The following is a 22,299-nucleotide window of genomic DNA, read 5'->3' on the forward strand; positions in this document are numbered from 1 at the left end:
GGTCTGTGGGGGTGGAAGGTATGGTTTTCTACAAGTATTTATCAAGGCGGAATTGGGCGAATGATGGAAAGATTGTCTGTAGAACTGTGGTGGTGGACACACAACTCTGTGTATTTGTTAAAGCCGATAGAACTGTTCATCAAAGGGGGTGAACTTCATATAAATTTTAAAAATCTACCAGGATGTGGAGAGGAGGATGAAATGCACATGGTGACAAATTTAACTATATTACAAATGAGTCACATAACCACACTGAAAGGAGTTAAGCAACTGAAAAACAGTTTTGAATGGATATTGTACCACTTACCTTTTTGTAAAGATAAAAAGGGCATTATAGGGGCGCCTGGGTGGCTCAGTGGATTAAGTCTCTGCCTTCGGCTCAGGTCATGGTCTCAGGATCCTGGGATCGAGCCCCACATAGGGCTCTCTGCTCAGCAGGAGCCTGTTTCCCCTTCTCTCTCTCTGCCTGCTTCTCTGCCTACTTGTGATTTCTGTCTGTCAAATAAATAAATAAAATCTTTAAAAAAAAAAAAAAAGGGCATTATATAAAAAAAAATGTACTCTCGTCAGTAAATTTGTCATGGGGTAGTCTGAACTGCTTTATTTATAATCTATTTGTATGGTATATGTATATGTATATGTATTTTACTGGGAGAGGGTTACAGATAAGGAAAGAGGAGAGGCTAGAATTAATTCTGTGTTGCTAAGTTGGGGTCAGAGGTATCAGTATGGACTCTTGTTTATTTACAGATGATAGATAGGTTTATATGTACATGTCTATGCATTATACATTAATATTTTCCTAACTCCATTGAGAGGGACTATAAGTAGTGGGGGCCCGGTGCAATGAGCATATCTAGCATCTAAGTCTTGGTTTTTAAATGATGTTCCTTTTTTTTTTTTTTTTAAAGATTTATTAATTTATTTGACATAGAGAGAGAGAAAAAAAAAACACAAGCAGGGGGAACAGCAGGCAGAGGGAAGGGGGGTAAGCAGGCTCATAGACAGTTGGACTTGATCCCAGGATGCTGGGATCATGATCTGTCCCAAAGGCAGATGCTTAACTGACTGAGCCACCCAGGTGCCCTTTAAACACTAGTCTTTAGGGATGCCTGGGTGGCTCAGTTGGTTGAGCCGCTGCCTTCGGCTCGGGTCATGATTCCAGGGTCCTGGGATCGAGTCCCACATTGGGCTCCTTGCTCGGCGGGGAGCCTGCTTCTCTCGCTGCCTCTGCCTGCCTCTCTGCCTGCTTGTGTGTACTCTCTCTCTCTCTCTGGCAAATAAATAAAATCTTAAAAAACAACAACAACAACAACAAAAAAAAAAAACACTAGTCTTTAAAGAAAGGAACCAGGGCTCCTTGGAGAATTAATTGATTCCAAGGCTGAAATAGTGAAAATACAAGATGAGCCTTAGAGCACCTTAGTGCTACCAGAGAGCTTAAAAACAAACGAAGGCATATCAAATAAACAAATCAACCAGAGAAAAATCCCAAGCTGAACAACTAAAATAACAAAATAACCATAGTACTGAATTCTAACCTAATTCATAATTCTGAATTCTAATTATAATTCTAAAGAACTATAATAATTCTAAATTCTAACTATAATTCTAAAGAATTATAATATCACCAATTCTTGGTGACTATGAATAAAGATACTATAAACATTAACAGATAAAGCAGTTTCAGATTTTTATATGAACAGGTTTTCATTTTTTTTAAAACTTTATTTATTTAACAGAGAGAGAGAAATCACAAGTAGGCAGAGAGGCAGGTAGGGAGAGGGGGAAGCAGGCTCCCTGATAAGCAGAGAGCCTGATGCGGGGCTTGATCCCAGGACCCTGAGATCTTGACCTGAGCCAGAGGCAGAGGCTTAACCCACTGAGCCACCCAAGTGCCCCCAGGTTTTCATTTCTCTTGGGAAAATTGCCTAGCAGTGGTAAACAAATATCCATGATACATTGGTATCAGTAAGTGAATACATTAAGAAATGGACTGGGGGAGAGTGAAGTGACAGCTCTGTCAGAAGAATTTCAGTTTTAAGTATAAAGGAATATGGGGCATAAAAAGTCACTATCAGAACATCATGGCAAGATCCACCAAAGAGTGAGGAGAAGTTAAAACAGAAACAGGGTATTTGCATAGTTTCAAAGTATTTCCCCAGCACCAGCACCACCTTAGCCAAGGAATCCAAGTTAATGGGACCGTACAGATCAATATGGACTTTTTCCCTTACCCTGAACCCAATGTGTTGTTAGAGCTCAGACTCACCACCTGGAGATCAAGAGTCACATGCTCTATAGACTGAGCCAGCCAGGCACTCACCAATGTGTTTTTGATAGAGAAAGCTACATTAGTACTAGCATGTCAGTAGTATATAACAGTAAGCATCTTTTCATAGGTACTTCTTACATTTCTATAGCACTTCATAGCTCACAAAGCACTTTTACAGACATATTATCTCTTTGATCCTTGTACTAATCTGAACATTCTGCATTTTATTTTTATTTTTTAAAACATTTTATTTATTTATTTGACCAAAAGAGAGATCACAAGTAGGCAGAGAGGCAGGGAGAGAGAGAGGGGGAAACAGGCTTCCTGCTGAGCAGAGAGCCTGATTTGGGTCTTAATCCTGGGACCCTGAGATCATGACCTGAGCCAAAGGCAGACGCTTAACCAACTGAGCCACCAAGCAACCCTATTTGATCCAAATTATCTAAATTATTTAAGAGATATTCAAAGAGGTAAATTATACTTGTCAAATTCTTGTTTTTCACTATTTTCAAAATAATCCCCACATTTAGGTGAAGGATAGAGCCAGAAAAGTATTACTTAATTACAGTATAGCCTACTGTAATTAAGTAATAATGCACAGCTTTAAATATGATGAGGGCAGAAAACATCATTTTTATCATCATAAGTCCCATGAACATATATCAATCTCTTTGTTTAGAGATAAAATTTTAAAGTAAAAAATAAAATCATTTATATGCAATGATTCTTACTGTATTGGGTCTCATTGCTGGTGTCAATTTTGTATTGTAGGAGAAGGACTACCAGTTCCTGTTCTATGTCTTAGCTTGTTATCCGAAAAGGTTAGGTCCAAAATACTATCTTTAAGTGAGACCCAGAGTTGAAATAGCCCATTCCCTGAGTATTCTTTATCACCTGACCTTGCAAATTGTCCTCATTGACTCCAAATTAGGTTCTAAAAAGTTGAGTGCTTACCTTGTGACCAGGGCTTTGTTAGGTTCAGAAAAACTGTATAATTTTACCAATCACCATGTTGACTATAATGTCAGTAGGGGAAACAGTCTGCTTGAACAGATAATTTGATGGGGAGAGTCGTTGCTAAAATCTCTCCTCTCCCCACTCTTTTTTTTTTTTAAGGATTTTATTTATTTATTTTTCAGAGAGAGAGAGAGCGAGAGCAAGCACAAGCATGGGGAACAGCAGGCAGAAGGAGAAGCAGGCCCTGCACTGGGCAGAGAGCCCGATGTGGGACTCGATTCCAGGACCTTGGGATCATGACTTAAGCTGAAGGTAGAGGCTTAATCGACTGAGCCACCCAGGTGTCCTCCTCTCCCCAGTCTTGATTTGCCTGTAGGATCTACTGTGCCATCAGAGTCAGGTTCAAATGAGTCAGAGTTAGGTACAAATGATATTAAGTATTATTAATTAATAATAAACCTAATATGAGACAGACACTGTGCTGATCCCAGGGGATAAAATGGAGAGCAAATAGGATATGTTCCGGGCGCCTGGGTGGCTCAGTGGGTTAAGCCGCTGCCTTCGGCTCAGGTCATGATCTCAGGGTCCTGGGATCAAGTCCCGCATCAGGCTCTCTGCTCAGCAGGGAGCCTGCTTCCTCCCCTCTCTCTCTCTCTCTGCCTGCCTCTCTACGTACTTGTGATCTCTCTCTGTCAAATAAATAAATAAATAAAATCTTTAAAAAAAAAAAAAAAGAGGATATGTTCCCTGTCTTCACTGTATCTATAGACTGCTGGGGGAGAGCTGATAAGAAGCTATGACAACTAAGTGTGACAACTGCCATAGAAAACAGTGACATCTTTAACTTTCAGTAACTCCTAGAATTCCAGCCTTTTAAACTATAGGTTGCAACCCATTAGTAGGTCTAAAAAAATTTTTTAGAGTAATTTTTTAAAAGTCATTAAAAAATCAATGCACAAAAGCAGAGAGAATAATACACCCGTACACCCATACCCCAGATTTAAGAATTAGTAAGATTTTCATTTAAAAAATGAAAATAGGAAGGGTGCCTGGATGGCTCAGTCGGTAAGGCATGTGACTCTTGATCTCAGGGTCATGAGTTCAAGCCTCACTTTGGGTGTGGAGGAGCCTACTTTTGAAAAAACATTAGAAAGGAAACAGTAAAGGAAAATGGGATAGTTAAAAGAATAAAATAGACCGGACTAGAATAGGATGGGCTACAAATTATAAGGGTGTATTACCCTCTGAATATTGCACATGGTAAGAGAAACCATTGTTCCATAAAATTTGTGTGTATTTACTGAATTTAAGATATTAAAAAAATGTATAGGACTCTGTCAAAAAGGAAAAAAGGAAAGCTACAGTATCCGTTTGTATTCCTATTGTGAATACAATACTCTGTAAGAAGGCTTTGTGTAAATGGTGATCACAATAGCAACAGAAACATGAAGAGCTAGCAAGTGGAAAAGTACATACACATAAAGTTAACTTACTACAACAGGGAGCTGGCATACAAGGTAGTATTTTCATGCTTATACTGCTATTACTCAATGTTGCCTAAGAACATACTATTTCAGGCAATATGCTAAGTGCATGGGATGTAGTAATAATTAAAACACAGCCTTCTTTCTCAGAGCTTGTTATTGTTTGCAGACACAGCTGGGGAAAGAGTATATTCTCCATGTGAAAAAGTCAACACTTGAAAATGCTCATCTCATTGTAACTCAAACACACACACAAGCACATGCCCATATAGCCGTATTTAGTTTTTTTGTTTTATACTGAGATCATAGTGTATAAACCAGCAGATTGTTTTTCATTAAATAACGTATCAGAACTATCTTTAAAAATAAGTACACATAGGGATGCCTGGGTGACTCAGTCGGTTAGGCATCTGCCATCGGTTTGGATCATGATCTCAGGCCCATGGACTGAGTCCTGCATCAGGCTCCTTGCTCAGCAGGTGGCCTGCTTCTCCCTCTGCCTGCTGCTCCTCCTGCTTGTGCTCTCTCTGACAAATAAATAAATAAATAAAATCTTTTAAAAAAATAAGTAATATAGTGTTACCTCATTCTTTTTGATGGTTATACAAGTGTGAATGTCATAATTTACTCATCTCTCACTAAACAGGTTGTTATCATAAATGTTTAAGCTGCAACCAGCTTGTGTCTTTACATACAATTGCTGGCTGTTCTGTAGGATAGATTCTTCAAAATGGGATTTCTAGATGTTTGCTCTTGTCTTTTAATGCTATCAAAATATTTTGCCTTCCGAAAAGTTGCTCCTTTACATAACTTAACAAACATTTGTATAACTATTTCCCCATACTATCACCAACACTATATATTATTAATCCTGTATGTTATTAAACTTGTAATCTCATGGTCACAGATCGCTTTGTTTTTATTTTATTTTTATTTTTTAAAAAAGATTTTATTTATTTATTTGACAGAGAGAGAGAGATCACAAGTAGGCAGAGAGGCAGGCAGAGAGACGGGGGAAGCAGGCTCCCCACCGAGCAGAGAGCCTGATTCGGGGCTCGATCCCAAGACCCTGAGATCATGACCTGAGCCAAAGGCAGAGGCTTAACCCACTGAGCCACCCAGGTGCCTCCACTTTGTTTTTAAAATTCGCATTTCCTAAACTACTCGTGAGATTGTCCACCTTTTTATAAATTTTATAAATTTATAAATTTTAAACTTAAAATAAATTTTTAAAATTTATAAATTCTTTGGCTATTTTTTTTTTTTGAAGCAAAGTGAAAGTATATTAAGTAAAGGTAAAAACAGAAAGAAAAGAAAAAGAAAAAAAGCTCTCTAGAGTGAGAGATGGCCTGCCCTTTGGCTATATATTCTGTGGGTGTCCTTTATATATCTTTGCCCATTTTTCTATCAGGTGTTTCATTACCAATTTTTAAGAGTTCTTTAGCTGTGGGAGATACTAACCTACTGCATATGGCAAAATTTTTTTAAAAGATATTATTTATTTATTTATTTATTTATTTGCTTGAGAGAGAACAAGCAAGAGCACAATTGGGGGGAGAGGCAGAAGTAGACCCCCTGCTGAGTGGGGAGCCCAACGTGGGGCACAATTCCTGGACCCTGGGATCTTGACTTGAGCCCAAGGCAGACACTTAACTGGCTGAGCCACCAGGCATCCCTGCAAATACTTCTCACTGTCATTTTTAGTCTAATTTTGTTCATGGTGATTTTGTAGAACTCAAGTTTTCATGTTTATGTAATCACATCTGTCACTTCTTTCTATGTGGGTTCTCATTTTTATATTTTGCTTCACATGTACCTCTTCACTCTAAAACTATACAAATAATGTCCCGTGTTTTCATCTAGTGCTTTTATGGATTAAAGAAATGTTTCTCTCTTTAACCTGGCTGGAATGAATTTTCATATGTAGAAGGAGGGGAGGTGCTACCTCCCCCATTCTAGCACTGACCACTGGGTATAGATTTCTTGATGCAATTTGCTTAAAATTTAGACGATAACTCTGCAAGGCAGGATCAGCCCCACAAGAACCATACAGACTGAAAGTAATTATTACTATCAAATCAGAATATATGCTGTACAGACGAAGAAAGTTATCTGATATTATTGGTGCTGTCATCCTAGACACAGTTATAGGGGAGTCTACATTATAAAGAACTCTCCAAAAAGTGGCATTTTTAGTAAACAATTTTTTGTTAATATGCTTTTTTATACACGGTTCTCTTAATGTGATAGCCGGGCAAAAATGTACATATTTTATAAACAGGTGGAAATAGTGTAAAAAAAAAAAAAAGGTGGGGGGTAAGAGGTTGAATGGTATGGAAGCTACCACTCTGGGCTGGCTAGCTCATCAGACATTGCCAATCCCCACTCCCTTGTTTGCCTACACAACCATTAGAAAAGTTGACATGCTTGATTTCTCAGCCTCCTTATCAACAATGGTGGCCGCGTGACACCGTTCCAGCCAAGGGGTATATAAGTGCAAGTCTTGTATCAGCTCTGTCAGGCCCCACTCCTTCCCCCTTTTCCTACTCTGAACACAAAGGTGATGTCTGGGCTGCTACAGACATCCTGTGTCTAGGAGATAACTAGCTACCCTGCTAAGTGGAGTGGAAACAGAAAAAGCCTGAGTCTTTGATGACAACGGAAACCCCTACACCCATCCTGACCTGCCTAGAGGTGTTTTATTATGCAAAATAATTAAATACCATAATTCCCAAGGCACTCTTAGACAGGTTTCCTGAAGCTTAAAGTATCTTTAATTGGTGCAAATGATGTGAACCCTATTTTCTGGGAACAGTGAAATAAAACATATTAGGGGCTCCTGGGTGGCTCAGTGGGTTAAAGCCTCTGCCTTCGGCTCGGATCATGATCCCAGGGTCCTGAAATTGAGCCCCGCATTGGGCTCTCTGCTCAGCAGGGAGCCTGCTTCCCTGTGGGGGCCTATTTGTAGAGCCTACAAGTAGGCCCCGCCTACTTGTGATCTTTCTCTGTCAAATAAATAAATAAAATCTTAAAAAAAAACATTTTAATATTTCTTACTAATGTATTCATGAAATTAGCATAAATTAATTTATAGGGATTACTTTTTTTTCCCAATAATTGGTTTATTAGGGATTACTTTTTTATAGATAAAGACTCACAGACAATTTAAAATGATAGAATTTATTTTAATATATTGACATATATGTATGCACATATACTATTTTAAAAATAAGCATGAAAACTATAATCGTTATAAAACATAAATCAGCCTTAATTTATTATTACCAGAGTAAAAGAGCATGTATAGACATCAGTCTAACATTGTTGCATTTGCCTTTTAAAGTTAGAATACGTAAAATATTTAGCGCGTTGTATTTGATCTCATTCAGTTTTCACATTATCATCATTAGGTATAAATACCCTTAGGAATGTTCCAACTTATAACTTACATTCTAATAATCAAAATCTCTTAACAGTTATTAAAGTACCATTAAGTCACCTAAAATGAGTAATCTAAAAAAATACCAGCCTAAATTAAAACCCTGAGGAATTAAAATCTTTTTTACACAACAGTTTTGGTTAAGTGCAATTCCATGTTTGACTACTTTATTTAAGGTCATACTTGGTAAGGCGTAGTAAAAATAAAATCTACGTAAGTTACAATCTAAATCTCTATTTCATTTCTTGCTACAAAGTTGTTTTGTTTTCCCAAAAAAGTGGTTTTTGCATGTCATTCTGGACCTCTTCACCACCTGCTGGCTTATCTGCTTTATATACAGTAGTTAAGATATGTGCACTAAGCTGAGTTGCCTTTATATGGTGGTTCAGACCAAATGCACCTAAGGAGCTACATGCTGGAGAGTTCATGTCCATGTTCAACCATGGCCTGCACAAACTGCTTGAAGACTCGATCCATGTAAGTGGACTGCCTTGGCCAGATTCCTTCCAGGAAACCAATATGGCCTCCATAAGAAGTAAGGACCAAAGCAACATTAGGGTTTTGCTTGGCAGTTTCAATTGGAATAGCTTGGGGGAAAGAAAAAGATGAGGGAAGAGGGGAGGTAAGAGAAGGAAAAGAGAAAGAAAAATACATAATTATTACTCAGTTTGGTTACGAAAAGTACATGCTCTTATCACTTCTAATCATTATAAGTTGAAACACAATTACATAAGTAAATATTTGTAATAAGTACGGCTAACGGAATAAGTCTCACTAATTTATATCAACAATTTATATTCTTACAACAGATCATGTTTACAGTTATGTACTAAACTACCATTTTTGGAAGAATCAATCCAAGTGTTTACTCATAACCTAAAAGTATAAAAAGGCCCAGTCTTGTTTTGAGAAAATAAAGTAAGGTGATTCAAGGAATGGCAAATACTTACATTATGTTCTAAGATCCCCACTTAGGTATTACACCAGGAAAACAAGAACTAATCTTATCACCTTTGTGAGAATGATAAATTCTTTGTGCATGACTGGCTAATTTTACATGACGTTAAATCCCTGAGGGGTCAACTGTTGGCCAATTAAGGACTCAAAATTATATAATTAATTTATATAGTAAAAACATATATAGATAGCAAAAAAGAGTGGAAAGAAATACTCCCAAGTGGCAATAGTGTTTATCTTTGGGCTTAAACACTGGGGATTATTTTTTCTTTTTCTTCCTTGTCTTCCTTCCTTTCTTCTTTTCTTTTTCTTTCTTTCTTTGAGTTTGTGATCTGAATTTTTTTTTAAGATTTTTATTTATTTATTTGACAGAGAGAGAGTGAGAGAGCACAAGCAAGGGGAGTGTCAGAAGGAAAGGCGAGAAGCAGGCTCCCCACTGAGCAGGGAGCCTGACATGGGGCTCCATCCTAGGACTCCGGGATCATGACCTGAGCCAAAGGCAGATGCTTAATCAACTGAGCCATCCAGATGCCCCTTTATGGTCTGGCTTTCTATGTCTAGTCAGGAGAAAGAAAAATTTTGTTTTGAAAATATAGCTGCTATATTTAAATAACTCTGTAGTAATGACAATTTTTTCTATACCCAACAAAACATATCCTGAGTAAAAACTTCACTCTAAGGCATGTGAATTGAAGTTGTTTTATTTTTATTTTTTCTCCCATGCTTAGAGTTTACAATGAAAATGTTTTTTAAAGATTTTTTAAAGATTTTATTTTTAAAGATTTTATTTTATTTTAAAGATTTTATTTATTTATTTGTCAGAGAGATAGAGAGAGTACAGGCAGGCAGAGAGGCAGGCAGAGAGAGGGGTGGGGGGAAGCAGGCTCCCCACGGAGCAAGGAGCCCAATGTGGGACCCGATCCCAGGACACTGGGATCATGACCTGAGCCAAAGGCAGCCACTTAACCGACTGAGCCACCCAGGCATCCCAATGAAAATGTTTTGATTTAAGATCTATAACGAATCACAACCTGGCATGAGAATTGTTTTAATTTCAGATACTGCTAAATCTTATCTCCTTCATTAAGATAATGTGGTTGTAGCAGTATTTAGACCTTCATATCTTGGAACAGAGTCTTAAGGGTAAATGAGCTAATTAAAGGTAAGATCTCTCTATCCCGTACCCTTCTAATGAAGGAAAGGAAACTGACACCCTCGAGAACTGAGACCCTTACAAGATGAAGCTACTGCTGTGTCCAAATTGCTTGTTCAGACGATGCGCTCAGTTTGACCCCTTTACGCAATGCTCTGCAAAGAATAAATTTCAAGATCCTACATCAAGGCCCAGCAAGCCAAGTCCTTGCCCAAAGGGGCCCTAAACTCATATCCTTGGCCAGCCCCATCTAAAGAAGAGTATTTCCTATCTTGGGATAAAATGTGTGAGCTCAAGAGCAGGATAAGGTGAAATGACATCTTATTTTTGCTTTTCCTTTTTCACGTTACATTAAAGGCTTTGATTTAGAACGCTTCACTTGCCTCTGATGGAATTATTATGTTATGAGTCCCAATTTCACACTCTGGATACACTCGGGAATTTCTGACACTGATAGTTACAGTCCTATCACAAGAACAAAGGCTGTGCCCCCACTGAGTCATATGAAAGATGCTGGCTGCCTGCGTTCTCAGGATGCAGACAGTTGCCTACTATTTCAAAGTGGCAAGATTATCTTAAGGGCTTGGGAAAGAATAGGGAATAATGAATTTAAATTTCAACAAAGTGGGGCAGGTTAATATGATGAGAAATTGTGGTTGATAAGAGAAATTATTATGAAATATTACTAAATATTGGTGAAATATTAAGAAATATAATATTTAGAGTTTAATATTTAATATTATATGTTATATATAATATATATAACATTTATATATTTAATATTTAATATTATGTGTTAATATTTAATATTAATGTTATTTAATATTTAATATTATAGGTTAATACAATATAATATTATATGTTAATACAATATTAAATATTAAACAATATTTTATTAAATATTAGATATCATGTGATTAAATTATATGTTAATATGATATTAAATATTAAGAAATATTAAGAAAGGAAAAGTACTACACTTTCTTAATCCAGTGAAAGGAGGCTAAATAGCCACCATGTAATTCATCTAAAACTAAAGTTCACAGTTTCATTTCTTGATTTGTGGTGAAAGGCCAAAAAGTCCCCACCATCTAAAGTTATTTCTGATTAATCATAAGTCACACAATCAAATGATAGGTGATTTGTATTTTTATATACTTTGGAGATTTTCTGAAATGTTGACAATACATGTGTTTATAGTCAGATTAACTTTTTTTTAAATGAAGTACTCAGGGGAAAATGTTTTTGAAGTATTTGGGGGGAAGTGAGAAAAAAATTTATAAAAAGCATTTTTGGGGAGAGGCGCCTGGGTGGCTCAGTGGGTTGAGCCCTTGCCTTCAGCTCAGGTCATGATCCCAGGACCCTGGGATCCGCCCTGCATTGGGCTCTCTGCTCAGCGGGGGGCCTGTGTCCCCCGCCACCCACTGCCTGCTTCTCTACCTACTTGTGATCTCTCTCTCTCTGTGTCAAATAAATAAAATCTTTTTTAAAAAACTTTTTTTTAAAAGCCTTTTTTAGGGAGACTGCGTGGCTCAGTTGGGTGAGGCTGAGTGTCTGCCTTGAGCTACGTCATGCTTTCAGGGTCCTGGGATCAAGCCTATGTTGTATTGGGTTGGGGTCTGGCTCTGTGCTCAGCGGGGAGCCTGCTTCTCCCTCTCCCTCTGCTGTTCCCCCTGCTTGTGCTTTCTCTCTCTCAAATAAATAAGTAAAACATTAAAAAAAAAAAAAAAGGCTTTGTGTAATTTCATTAGAAAAATAATTAGAATATGTGCTATGGGGAGTGCTATGAATTGTGAAAGACTGATGAATCACAGACCTGTACCCTGAAACAAGTAACACATTATATGTTAACTTTAAAAGAAAAAGGAAAGAAGTATGGGTCAAGTCTGCCGGTACTTAGGATGATTTCTAATCATCTTACATTGCTTCAATATATGAACACATGCATATATATCTTTGCTATGAAATTCCCTATTTCTTAAATTAAGAGAGTGAGGAAGTTAATCTGGGCATAATTTTCTTTTATACAATATCCAGGGAAAAGCAAAGACTGTTTCCCTTCAAATGGGATGAAATGTGCTACACTCATGGAGATAGTCAAGAACATCATGTCTATAAAGTCTCAAGTTTTCTTCCCAGTTTAAAAGGGAGAAAAACTCCAAAGCCTTCTGCTTAAGAATCTGAGGAAGAAAAGGCAAGTGATGGCAATGAACTTGTGAGGCAAAGATATTGTCACATAATCTGTCCAAAGGACAGTGTATTTGATAAAAAGGAAAGGTTATAAAAAGTTAGAACAAGCAAAATATTCAGAGACATAATTCACTCGAAGACTCTCATAACGAACTAGATAAGGGTCTGTGAAAGCATTTAAAGTGACTTCACCCATTTAGATACTAAATTACGAATATCTAGCTATTTTTTTCTATTCCACTGGAAAACAATTTATATGACATTTAATTTCTCATTACTGTGTTTTCTTAAAAAAAAAAAAGAACCAGGATTTTAAAACAGCCAATTCATGTCAAAACGTACAAAAAATAATGTGAATTTTACCATGACTTGGTGAGAAAACATCATCCACAGAATTCAGACACAACACTGGAATTCCCACTGATTTCAGTCTACGATTCGGGCTGGCATCAGTATAATAATCATCAATTGTTTGGTATCCAAACATGACTGAGGTGAATCGCTTATCAAACTCTCTGATGGATTTAGCCTGAAACATAAAAAGAGATGATCTCTCTTCTTGGACTCCGAAGAGGAAATCAAAATATTACATAATGTTTCTCTCTTACCTTCATGACGTGATCCATGTCGATTTGTTTCACAAACATATGCCGGTGCCTGCAGCAAAATAATTTCAAAGGTAAAAAAATTTCAGGTTATAGCTATCTCTATAACACCACCTCAAGTACCTAATTAACCAAATAGGCTACCACAGGGCACCAAGTGAGTACTCAATAAATATTTACTTAATCAGACTTAGCAGAAGTACATTGATATGTAGCCTGAAGAATTTTTTTTTAAAAGTACTTTTATTTTTTTAGAGAAAGAGTGAGGTGGAGGGGCAGAGAGAGAGGGAGAGAGAATCTTAAGCAGGCTCCATACCCAGCATGGAGCCTGACCCAGGACTTGATCTGAGATCCTGACATGAGCCAAAATCAAGGGTCTTAATGCTTAACCCATTGAGCCACCCAGTGTACTTTTTTCTTAATTGAAGGACACTGAACTAATTTTGTAATAATAAACATAAGTGTTGTTTCATAACAAGATGTACCTATACTCTGCTACTATTAAACCAATTTGGCTGAAAAGGCTTTATTTAAACCAGAAGCTTTCCCTTGGATAAACCACTTGAAGACATTATTTTTAAATTGCTTTGTTGAAAATTAAAATTTATATTTCATATACTTGTATTTTAAATGGTGATCACTTTTCTTTCTTTTTAAGTATTTTATTTATTTTTAAGTAAGCTCTACACCCACTGTGGGGCTTGAACTCACGACCCTGCAATCAAGAATCACATGCTCTACTGACTGAGCCAGCCAGACATCCCTAAATGGGGGTCATTTTTTTAAATATAACCAGTACTTTAATTGCCAAATCATTCTCTTCACTTTTCTTGCTATTGTCCTCCATTTCAGTGACAATGAGCAATTAGTTATCTTTTTAATATTTTAAGCAATATTTTATAATTAATATCTGTAATTTAATAAATAGGCTAAATTTAATCCAATGTTTAATGTCACCTTTTGGGGTATCTATGTTTTTTGCTAAGTCCTGTACAAATTAACTGGACTTTTTATTTAGCATTTATATTACATTGATCAATTAACCCAAAAACAGATGGTGATAGTCATCAAAATACAAACAGAAACACCTCTGTTCTTTAGTATCACACCAATTTATTTTTTTATTTTTTATTTTTTTTAAAGATTTTATTTATTTATTTGTCAAAGAGAGAGCAAGAGAGAGCACAGGCAGACAGAGTGGAAGGCAGAGTCAGAGGGAGAAGCAGGCTCCCTGCAGAGCAAGGAGCTGGGATCATGACCTGAGCCGAAGGCAGCTGCTTAACCAACTGAGCCACCCAGGTGTCCCGTTATCACACCAATTTAAATGGTAGAAGATATATAAACAATTCCGGAAAAATTAATGCAAATATAGTATTCTGGTAACATTAAGTGGGGGCTGAGAATATCTAAGTGAAGTGCGTTCCCCCAGCTTCTAAAATGTACTACGCACGTAAGCATATGCTTAAGAAACTATATTATTCTGTGCTAAAAACATTTAATACATTGTTTACTACCTAGAAAACAATTAGGTACTAACAGATTACCAACAGGTAGAAAATCTGGAGAAATAGCCCTCATGTTATTCAATACAGTCAATGCTCACATTTTTAGTCTTTTGGGATAATTTAGAATAGTGACAGAGCAGTGATCTTCTGCATAGTAGGGGCACATCCTAGGGGTTGTACCACTGAGATTCAGAAAGAAAACATTACACCTTTTATCTACATTTTTAGCTTATGCTTAAAATCTTTTTTTTTATATCTTTATAACAAAAACTATTTGGCACAATAGAAAATGCATATAATGTAAACACAAATATACAAAAATTAGCAGTCTTATACTTTACAACTTTCTTTCTGTTGGGGAATATAACCCAAGAAATTAGGAGACATCGATTTTAAAGATGACTCACTTATTAACTGAAGACTGGAGGCAAGTTGTCAAGTAGTAATTGAAAAGCAACCAGTTGAGTGGTTTCTCCAATGACTCAGAGCAAGCAAAAGTATTCCAACCGACTGAAAAAGTTGCAGCTGCCTTCAAAGGAGTTTTCGGCCCAATTTTGCCCAGGTAATTCAAAAGCAGCATTCTAAAATGGGGAGAAACAGGAAACTTAATGATGAGATTGTTATCTCCAAACATCCCATTTCTTTCTTTCTTTTTTTTTTTTTTTTAATTTTATTTACTTATTTGAGATAGAGCAGGAGCAGAGGGGCAGAAGGGGAGGGAGAAGCAGGATCTCCACTGAACCAGGAGCCTGATGAGGGATTCCATCCCAGGACCTAGCCAAAGGCAGGTGCTTAACCAACTGAGCCACCCAGGGTCTCCAAGACATTTCATTTCTAACTATGGACTTTACCTTAACTATGGAGAAGAAAAGCATAAACCTAAGTTTAAGGCCTTTATCTTGGAAACGCATGCAAGTATCTTCATTCTTTCCTTGCCACATTCATATACTTATTTATCTTCCAGTAGATTCTATTGTGAATGGACAAGGCATATACTTATTACTTACAATGTATATCCTTCTATGAAGTAAAATATAAGAGAAATCCCCTATATATATATATTTTTTTAAAGATTTTATTTATTTACTTGAGAGAGAGACAGTGAGAGAGAGCATGAACGAGGAGAAGGTCAGAGGGAGAAGCTGACTCCCCATGGAGCTGGGAGCCAATGTGGGACTCGATCCCGGGACTCCGGGGTCATGACCTGGGCCGAAGGCAGCCGTCCAACCAACTGAGCCACCCAGGCGTCCTGAGAAATCCCCTATATGATGGGTTGTTTTTCCTCCACCCATCCTTCCTTGCCTTCCTCTCTTCTCCTTTTTCTTTTTCTCTCTCTTTCCCTCTCTCTTCCTTCCTTCCTTTTCCTTCCTCTCTTTCTCTTCTTTTCTTTCTTTCATTTTTAAAAATGATATTGGGGGTTTATTAAGAATATGCAAATCCTTGGGGTGTCTGGGTGGCTCAGTGGGTTAAAGCCTCTGCCTTGACTTGGATCATAATCCCAGGGTCCTGGGATTGAGCCCTGCATGGGGCTCTCTGCTCAGTGGGAAGTCTGCTCTCCCCCCCACCATCTCTGCCTATCTGCCTACTTGTGATCTTTGTCAAATGAATAAATAAAATCTTAAAAAAAAATAGAATATGCAAAACCTTAAGCCCCCCGCTTCCAGGTGAATGTTTTAGTATGTGAGGAGTGTTTCAGGCAAAGTTTCCTATGATAGACCACAGAGTAAATATTTTGGGCTTTGCGGGCTATATAATATCTGTCACAACTACCCAACTATGTAGTGCAAAAGCAGCCCTAGATAATACATAAATGAATGGACATGGCTGTCTTCCAACCAATCATTATATATGGATGAAATTTAAATTTCACGTAATTTTCACATGACATAACTATTCTTCTTTTGTTCTTTTCCAATCATATAATTTTAATGTTAAAGATTTTATTTATTTATTTGAGAGAGAAAGAGAGAGAGAGAGAGACTGTGCACAAGCTGGGTGAAAGGTAGAGGGAAAAGGAGAAGCAGACTCCCCACTGTATAGGGACTCCTTTGCAGGGCTCAATCCTAGGACCCGGGACCATGACCTGAGCCTAAGGCAGATGCCTAACTGACAGACCCACCCATTTAATTTTGACAGATTCCCCATTTATTTATTTATTTATTTATTTATACAAACTTTATTCATATAAGGAGAGAGAGAGAGCGCGTGTGTGAACGAAGGGGAGGGGCAGAGGGAAAGGTAGAGAGAATCTTAAGCATTCCCAGGGCAGAGTTGACATGAGGCTTGATCTCATAATCATGAGATCATGACCCCAGCCAAAATCAGGAGTTGGATACTTAAATAACTGAGCCACCCACACACACCTTTTTCAACCATTTAAAAATATAAGAACAAGTCTTGGCTCTTGGACAAAAACAGACAGATTGCCAGATTTGGCCTGTGGGTTGCGTCATGCTAACCCTTGGCATAGATGGCATAGACAGAACATGAAAGAGTGGTTTTCAGATGTGGTTGCACATGGAATCACTTGGGGAGCTTTCAAAATTACTACAGACACCTGGTTTTAAGCCCGGAGATTGTGAGTAATCAGACTGAGTGGGCATCCTGTTTGCCTCTGAGCCCTTGCTTCCTAAAATAAGTCTCTACAGGGCTCCCTAGCATGGAGTTAGACTTTCTGAGTTGTGGCAGAGCTCCTTGCCCTCAAAGTCACTTGTTTTCTCTTCCTATTCTGTCCTTTTGTTGTTGTTGTTGTTCTTAATTATCACTCATTTCCCCCCTTTCTTTGGTTCTATCAATTTTCCTGATTTTAATCTAGTTCTATTTTGATAAGAGGAACAAGAATGGGGTTTAATCTAATACTAATGTCAAAATCTAAGTTTAACATTATCAACTAAGAGAAAGGGTGATAGTCTAAATTCTGTTTCTCATTATATTTGCCATTCTTTATTTTTCCAATTGCCAATGATCTGAAATAGGAGAAATGGGTAAAAATTCCGTCTCCTTCTCTTTCCTAGCCCAAGTGGCTCGCAGAGTGAATGTGATGAGGTTTAAGATGAAAAGTGGAAATTTTTTTCCTGCAAATGATTCTTTTTTTTTTTTATTCATGAGAGAATGAGTGAGAGAGAGCATGAGCGAGGAGAAGGTCAGAGGGGGAAGCAGACTCCCCAAAGAGCCGGGAGCCCGATGCGGGACTCGATCCTGGAAGTCCGGGATCATGACCTGAGCCGAAGGCAGTCGCTCAACCAACTGAGCCACCCAGGTGCCCCTTGCAAATGATTCTTAATAATGACTGTACTCCTGGGATAAAGTACTGTGGTTCGCTAAGTTAAAGAACGATGTTGACTCTCCTGGAAAACCTTCATTCTAGAGTCCTAGTTTTGGTGATCCTCTTCTTCGGCTGGAAGTCAGAGAGTGCTGGGAAATTGTTATAATGGGCAGATGGAAAGGGTTGGAAGGGAAGGCCTCAGGAGTAGGAAGGACCAGTAGTATCCCTGACCAAGTGTGTGTGTGTGTGGGGGGGGGTACTTCTTGACTATTATTCAGGGGAAAAAATAATATCAAGATGTTACTCCAAAAGAGGATGTTTTATTTTTATTTATTTATTTTTTAAGATTTTATTTATTTATTTGACAGAGATCACAAGTAGGCAGAGAGGCAGGCAAAGAGAGAGGAGGAAGCAGGCTCCCCGCTGAGCAGAGAGCCCGATGCAGGACTCGATCCCAGGACCCTGAGATCATGACCTGAGCTGAAGGCAGAGGCTTTAACCCACTGAGCCACCCAGGCGCCCCGAGGATGTTTTATTTTCACAGAAAAAGGACTCCATGTTTTCACCAAAAGAAAAGAGACAGAGACAGAAGAAGAATCTATGAGTTAAGAGACTTAAGAGGCATATCAAACCAATGGACGTTATCTGGTTCCTGACTCAAACACACTGTAAAACCAACAAACCAACCAGCCATCAACTGGGGAAATGAGATACATACAAAATATCTGATGATTTTTAGGGATTACCACCAGTTTTGTTCAGGTGTGCTAATGGTACTCCGTATGTATTTTAAAGAGCAACTACCTTTTAGAGATACCTACTAAGATATTTATAAATGATATCTGAGATTCATTTAAGATAATCAGAGTTGGGGAGGAGTGGAGGGCTGAAACTGATAAACAAGAATATCTGGGAATTGATAATTACTGAAGCTGTGTGAAGAGGGCTGATTTTTATTGAAGTCAGGTGGTTAGTACATATCAGGGCTCATTACATACACACTTCTCTTTTACATCTACACAAAGAATTTCCTATACATTCTTTAGAGCTTCTTTACCAACTCATCAGGGGACTGAAACCTGACTAGGTAGAGCACGGTGTAGATTCCTTGGCTAGACTCAGTATCTGCTTAAATCCCCTACGTGGTCCCTGGCATCACAGGCTTGGGGATGACCCCAGTCTCCAGAGGCACTGGACATTAGGATCTTTGACAGACTACCTTTTTGCCTGTTGCGTTTCCAAAAGAAAAAAAAAAGTGTGTCAAGCTATAAAACACATCCCCAAGTGGTAAGTCCACTTGGGAACGTGTCACAGTGCTAGGCAACTAGAAAGGGTGCTTCCTTCAAACAATTTGCAAGACATTAATATTCAACCAGCTGCTAAGGCTAATGGTCAAGTTCTGCCTTCAGGCACTGAGACTTCAAAGGGACATGAATAGGCATTTCCTAGGGGCTTCTGAATAGAGAATCTGGTCCTGTTTATGTGAGGTCTGGCCTTTAAAAAGTCAAGAATTTATATGATTAAGAGAAAAATTTCAGTCCACACGCTGTTTTCTACAGTTCACATTATGGGGCAAAGGAAAGAGAAATACCTTGAGCCCAATTCAGAGGTTCCCCCTTGGTTTTCTGCACTGATTCAGATTTCTTCCTTTAGTAGGTCAAGTCAGACCTTCCATGCTAATGTAAGAAATGTATTCTTTTCTTTCTAGTTTTATGTTCATCAGAATCTAAAAAGCTGTGGTTAAAGACGATTCTTCAGAATCTATCATTTGGAAAACCTGTTCATTTTCAAGTAATGAAACATTCTAAGATGTTCTGAAAATTAAAGTGGCAAATAAATCAATTACAAAATTAAGAAAAAATACCATTTTCTACCTCATGTGTTTGTTGATTTTATTTTATTTTATTTTATTTTTTTTAAAGATTTTATTTATTTATTTGTCAGAGAGAGAACGAGTGAGAGCGAGCACAGGCAGAGTGGAAGGCAGAGTCAGAGGGAGAAGCAGGCTCCCTGTGGAGCAAGGAGTGAGAGCGAGCACAGGCAGAGTGGAAGGCAGAGTCAGAGGGAGAAGCAGGCTCCCTGTGGAGCAAGGATCCCGATGTGGGCTCCCTGTGGAGCAAGGATCCCGATGTGGGACTCGATCCCAGGACGCTGGGATCATGACCTGAGCTGAAGGCAGCTGCTTAACCAACTGAGCCACCCAGGCGTCCCTGTTTGTTGATTTTAAAAAGTAGTTTTTGGACAAGCATTTAAGGAATCTAAATTCTGGATAATTAAAATTTTGGATTTTATTAAGTTCATAATCACTGGAATAAGAAATATAAATAATTATTAGTAGAAATGAATAAGTATGGCATAAATGTTCCAATTAAACCCCAATGTAACTGCAAGAAGCACAAATTTTAATAATATTCATATGCTTAAAATAGCAGCTGGTGTAGGGGTTAACAATAAAACGTCAGAGTTTCTAGGAGAGCATTCCAGGGTAGGTCCATTTGCCCAGCAACAAAACAAAACAAACAAAAACACCACCACCTGGAGGAAAAAAATGTTGAAGGTCTCTTCAGCTGGAGAGAGCAAGAAGTGATTATTTCTATGACTGGAGTGATGAAAATCAGCCTCCAAAGTCAGCTTCCTGTGTGGTGCTGGAGGACACACATACAGGACAGCTGGGACCCTGAAGGTCACCATGGCAGCTAAGAAGTGAAGGCAATCAAGGTCATAGGGTTCTAACAAACCCTTAGGTTCAGAAAACTCTGAGGATCCCAAGGAGATACTTGCAACCTTTTCACCACAAAGCCAGAGTTGCCAAGGAAAACACTCACATTCGCCTGGGTGAATTCCTTCCTTCACTCAACCATACGTGGTAAAATCAGATAAAAATAATCAAACATTTATTTTCAAATGTCTTTGTAGCTTGTCATCTTCTGACAGAAGCAGTCAGGAAGGCCACTTCTCTCTCAAGATATTTTAGAAAGGAAAAAATCTTACCCTCCCATCGAAACCCCTGCTGCCAGGAAGGGAGCCGAAGGGTACAGACTATGCACATGGTGAATAACAGTCTCCAGGTCTTCAGTGTTAGCACAGCAGTAAGTCCTTGGTGTCTGTGAGCAGAGACAGGTAAAGCACAACATTTAAAAATCATGAGATTCATGACCTGTAAAAGGCAGAAATGACGGAGCCGAAGTTATTCTCTATTAAAAAAAAAAAAAAAAGCAAACAAGTGAACAAAAGAGACATTGCAATTATGCCCCCCAAATTTTAAATTGTGGCTGGTTTATAACGGGCGAACCGTTTTCTTCATCCTGAATGCTGTCCACTAATGGGGTAGTGTGGTTTTCTGGCATGGCCTTCCCTCTAGATAAGGCAATTTCCAGTTGCATTTATGAATTACAGATGTTCTTCTACAACAATATATCCATATAGCCCCAGCTGCACTACACTGCAACAGACACTTAATATGTTAAAATATGTAAAGCTGATTATGCCTCAATACATCAGGCATTCAAACAAATGATTTTCAAGTGAACCTCATCAATAAGGGCTCTGTTTCTGGCAGGAAAGCTTCACAAACGCTTTGTTTGAACTGTGGGAGGAGGGGGCAGTCCTTTCTGCAGAATAAACGTCAGAGTGTGTCCATGAATATATGTGTGTGTGCCTAGGTGAGATAAAACCCCCAGAAACTGAATAGCACGGAGAGGAGTCTGGTTAACACTGCTCTAACCAAAGCAGTGCCCTGGACCCTCTTGACTTTACTATTCCAATAAACAATGATCGCCACATAAGGTTATGTTCACCCACCGTTCAATCGCTAATAAGAAGCCCAAGACAAGCACAGTTTTTAATGATCCTTCCAATTAAACTCAAGCCTAAAATGCTACCTATTGCCTACCATCATCTTTTTGAGGTCTGCAAATATGAAACTCTCCAAAAGACAAAGGTTAACCTGGAGAGATTTACAGGAGCTAAGTTACTAAATAATTAAGCTTGTGTCTACAAAACCCTGAGGTAGATCCCATTATTATATCTATTTTATAGAGGAAACTGAATTTAGAGACATTAAAAGACTCCTGGCACACCTCACCAGCTAATATGAGACTAAGTGGACATACTTAAAAAAAAAGAAATCCTTTGTGATTAAATGCATTTGAGCGGCACAAATTCACTGTAAAATCTAAATGGAATAGTATCTACTACCAGGCTTGTTCATAGTGACTGCACCTGTTGTAACAAGAATTCAGGTGAAGAAATCCTTACATGATATTTTTATTACATGGGAGTCTATTCATGTGGCATAGCTTTAACATTTCTGAATTATTTGTGACAGTCACAGCATTTACTCTTGTCATGCAGGCTTGACGTGAACGCAGCCACACACGGTCGCACATGAATGTGCACACAGAGCTCAGGGTTTGAGAAAAACGGCCTGCGGAAAATTATTAAGATCAGAGAACCTTAGTGTCAGGAAG

At 38.2% G+C, this 22,299-nt stretch overlaps 2 protein-coding genes across 2 annotated transcripts in view; one reads left to right on the plus strand and one right to left on the minus strand.

Moving 5' to 3' along the window:
• The window catches only part of SNRPD1 (small nuclear ribonucleoprotein D1 polypeptide), a 273,414-nt gene that overhangs the window by 30,928 nt on the left and 220,187 nt on the right, over positions 1-22,299 (plus strand). The window lies entirely within an intron of this gene.
• The window catches only part of ABHD3 (abhydrolase domain containing 3, phospholipase), a 43,554-nt gene continuing 29,218 nt past the window's right edge, over positions 7,964-22,299 (minus strand). Inside the window, exons 5-9 of the mRNA XM_059409324.1 lie at positions 20,822-20,934; positions 14,973-15,146; positions 13,064-13,112; positions 12,819-12,984; positions 7,964-8,742 (exon numbers count right to left, since the gene is read on the minus strand). Of these exons, the coding sequence (XP_059265307.1) occupies positions 8,564-8,742; positions 12,819-12,984; positions 13,064-13,112; positions 14,973-15,146; positions 20,822-20,934 (681 nt within the window). The 3' untranslated portion in view covers positions 7,964-8,563. The remainder of the gene's footprint in view (positions 8,743-12,818; positions 12,985-13,063; positions 13,113-14,972; positions 15,147-20,821; positions 20,935-22,299) is intronic.

The sequence above is a fragment of the Mustela nigripes genome, chromosome 8, assembly GCF_022355385.1.
Source record: "Mustela nigripes isolate SB6536 chromosome 8, MUSNIG.SB6536, whole genome shotgun sequence".
NCBI lineage: Eukaryota > Metazoa > Chordata > Mammalia > Carnivora > Mustelidae > Mustela > Mustela nigripes.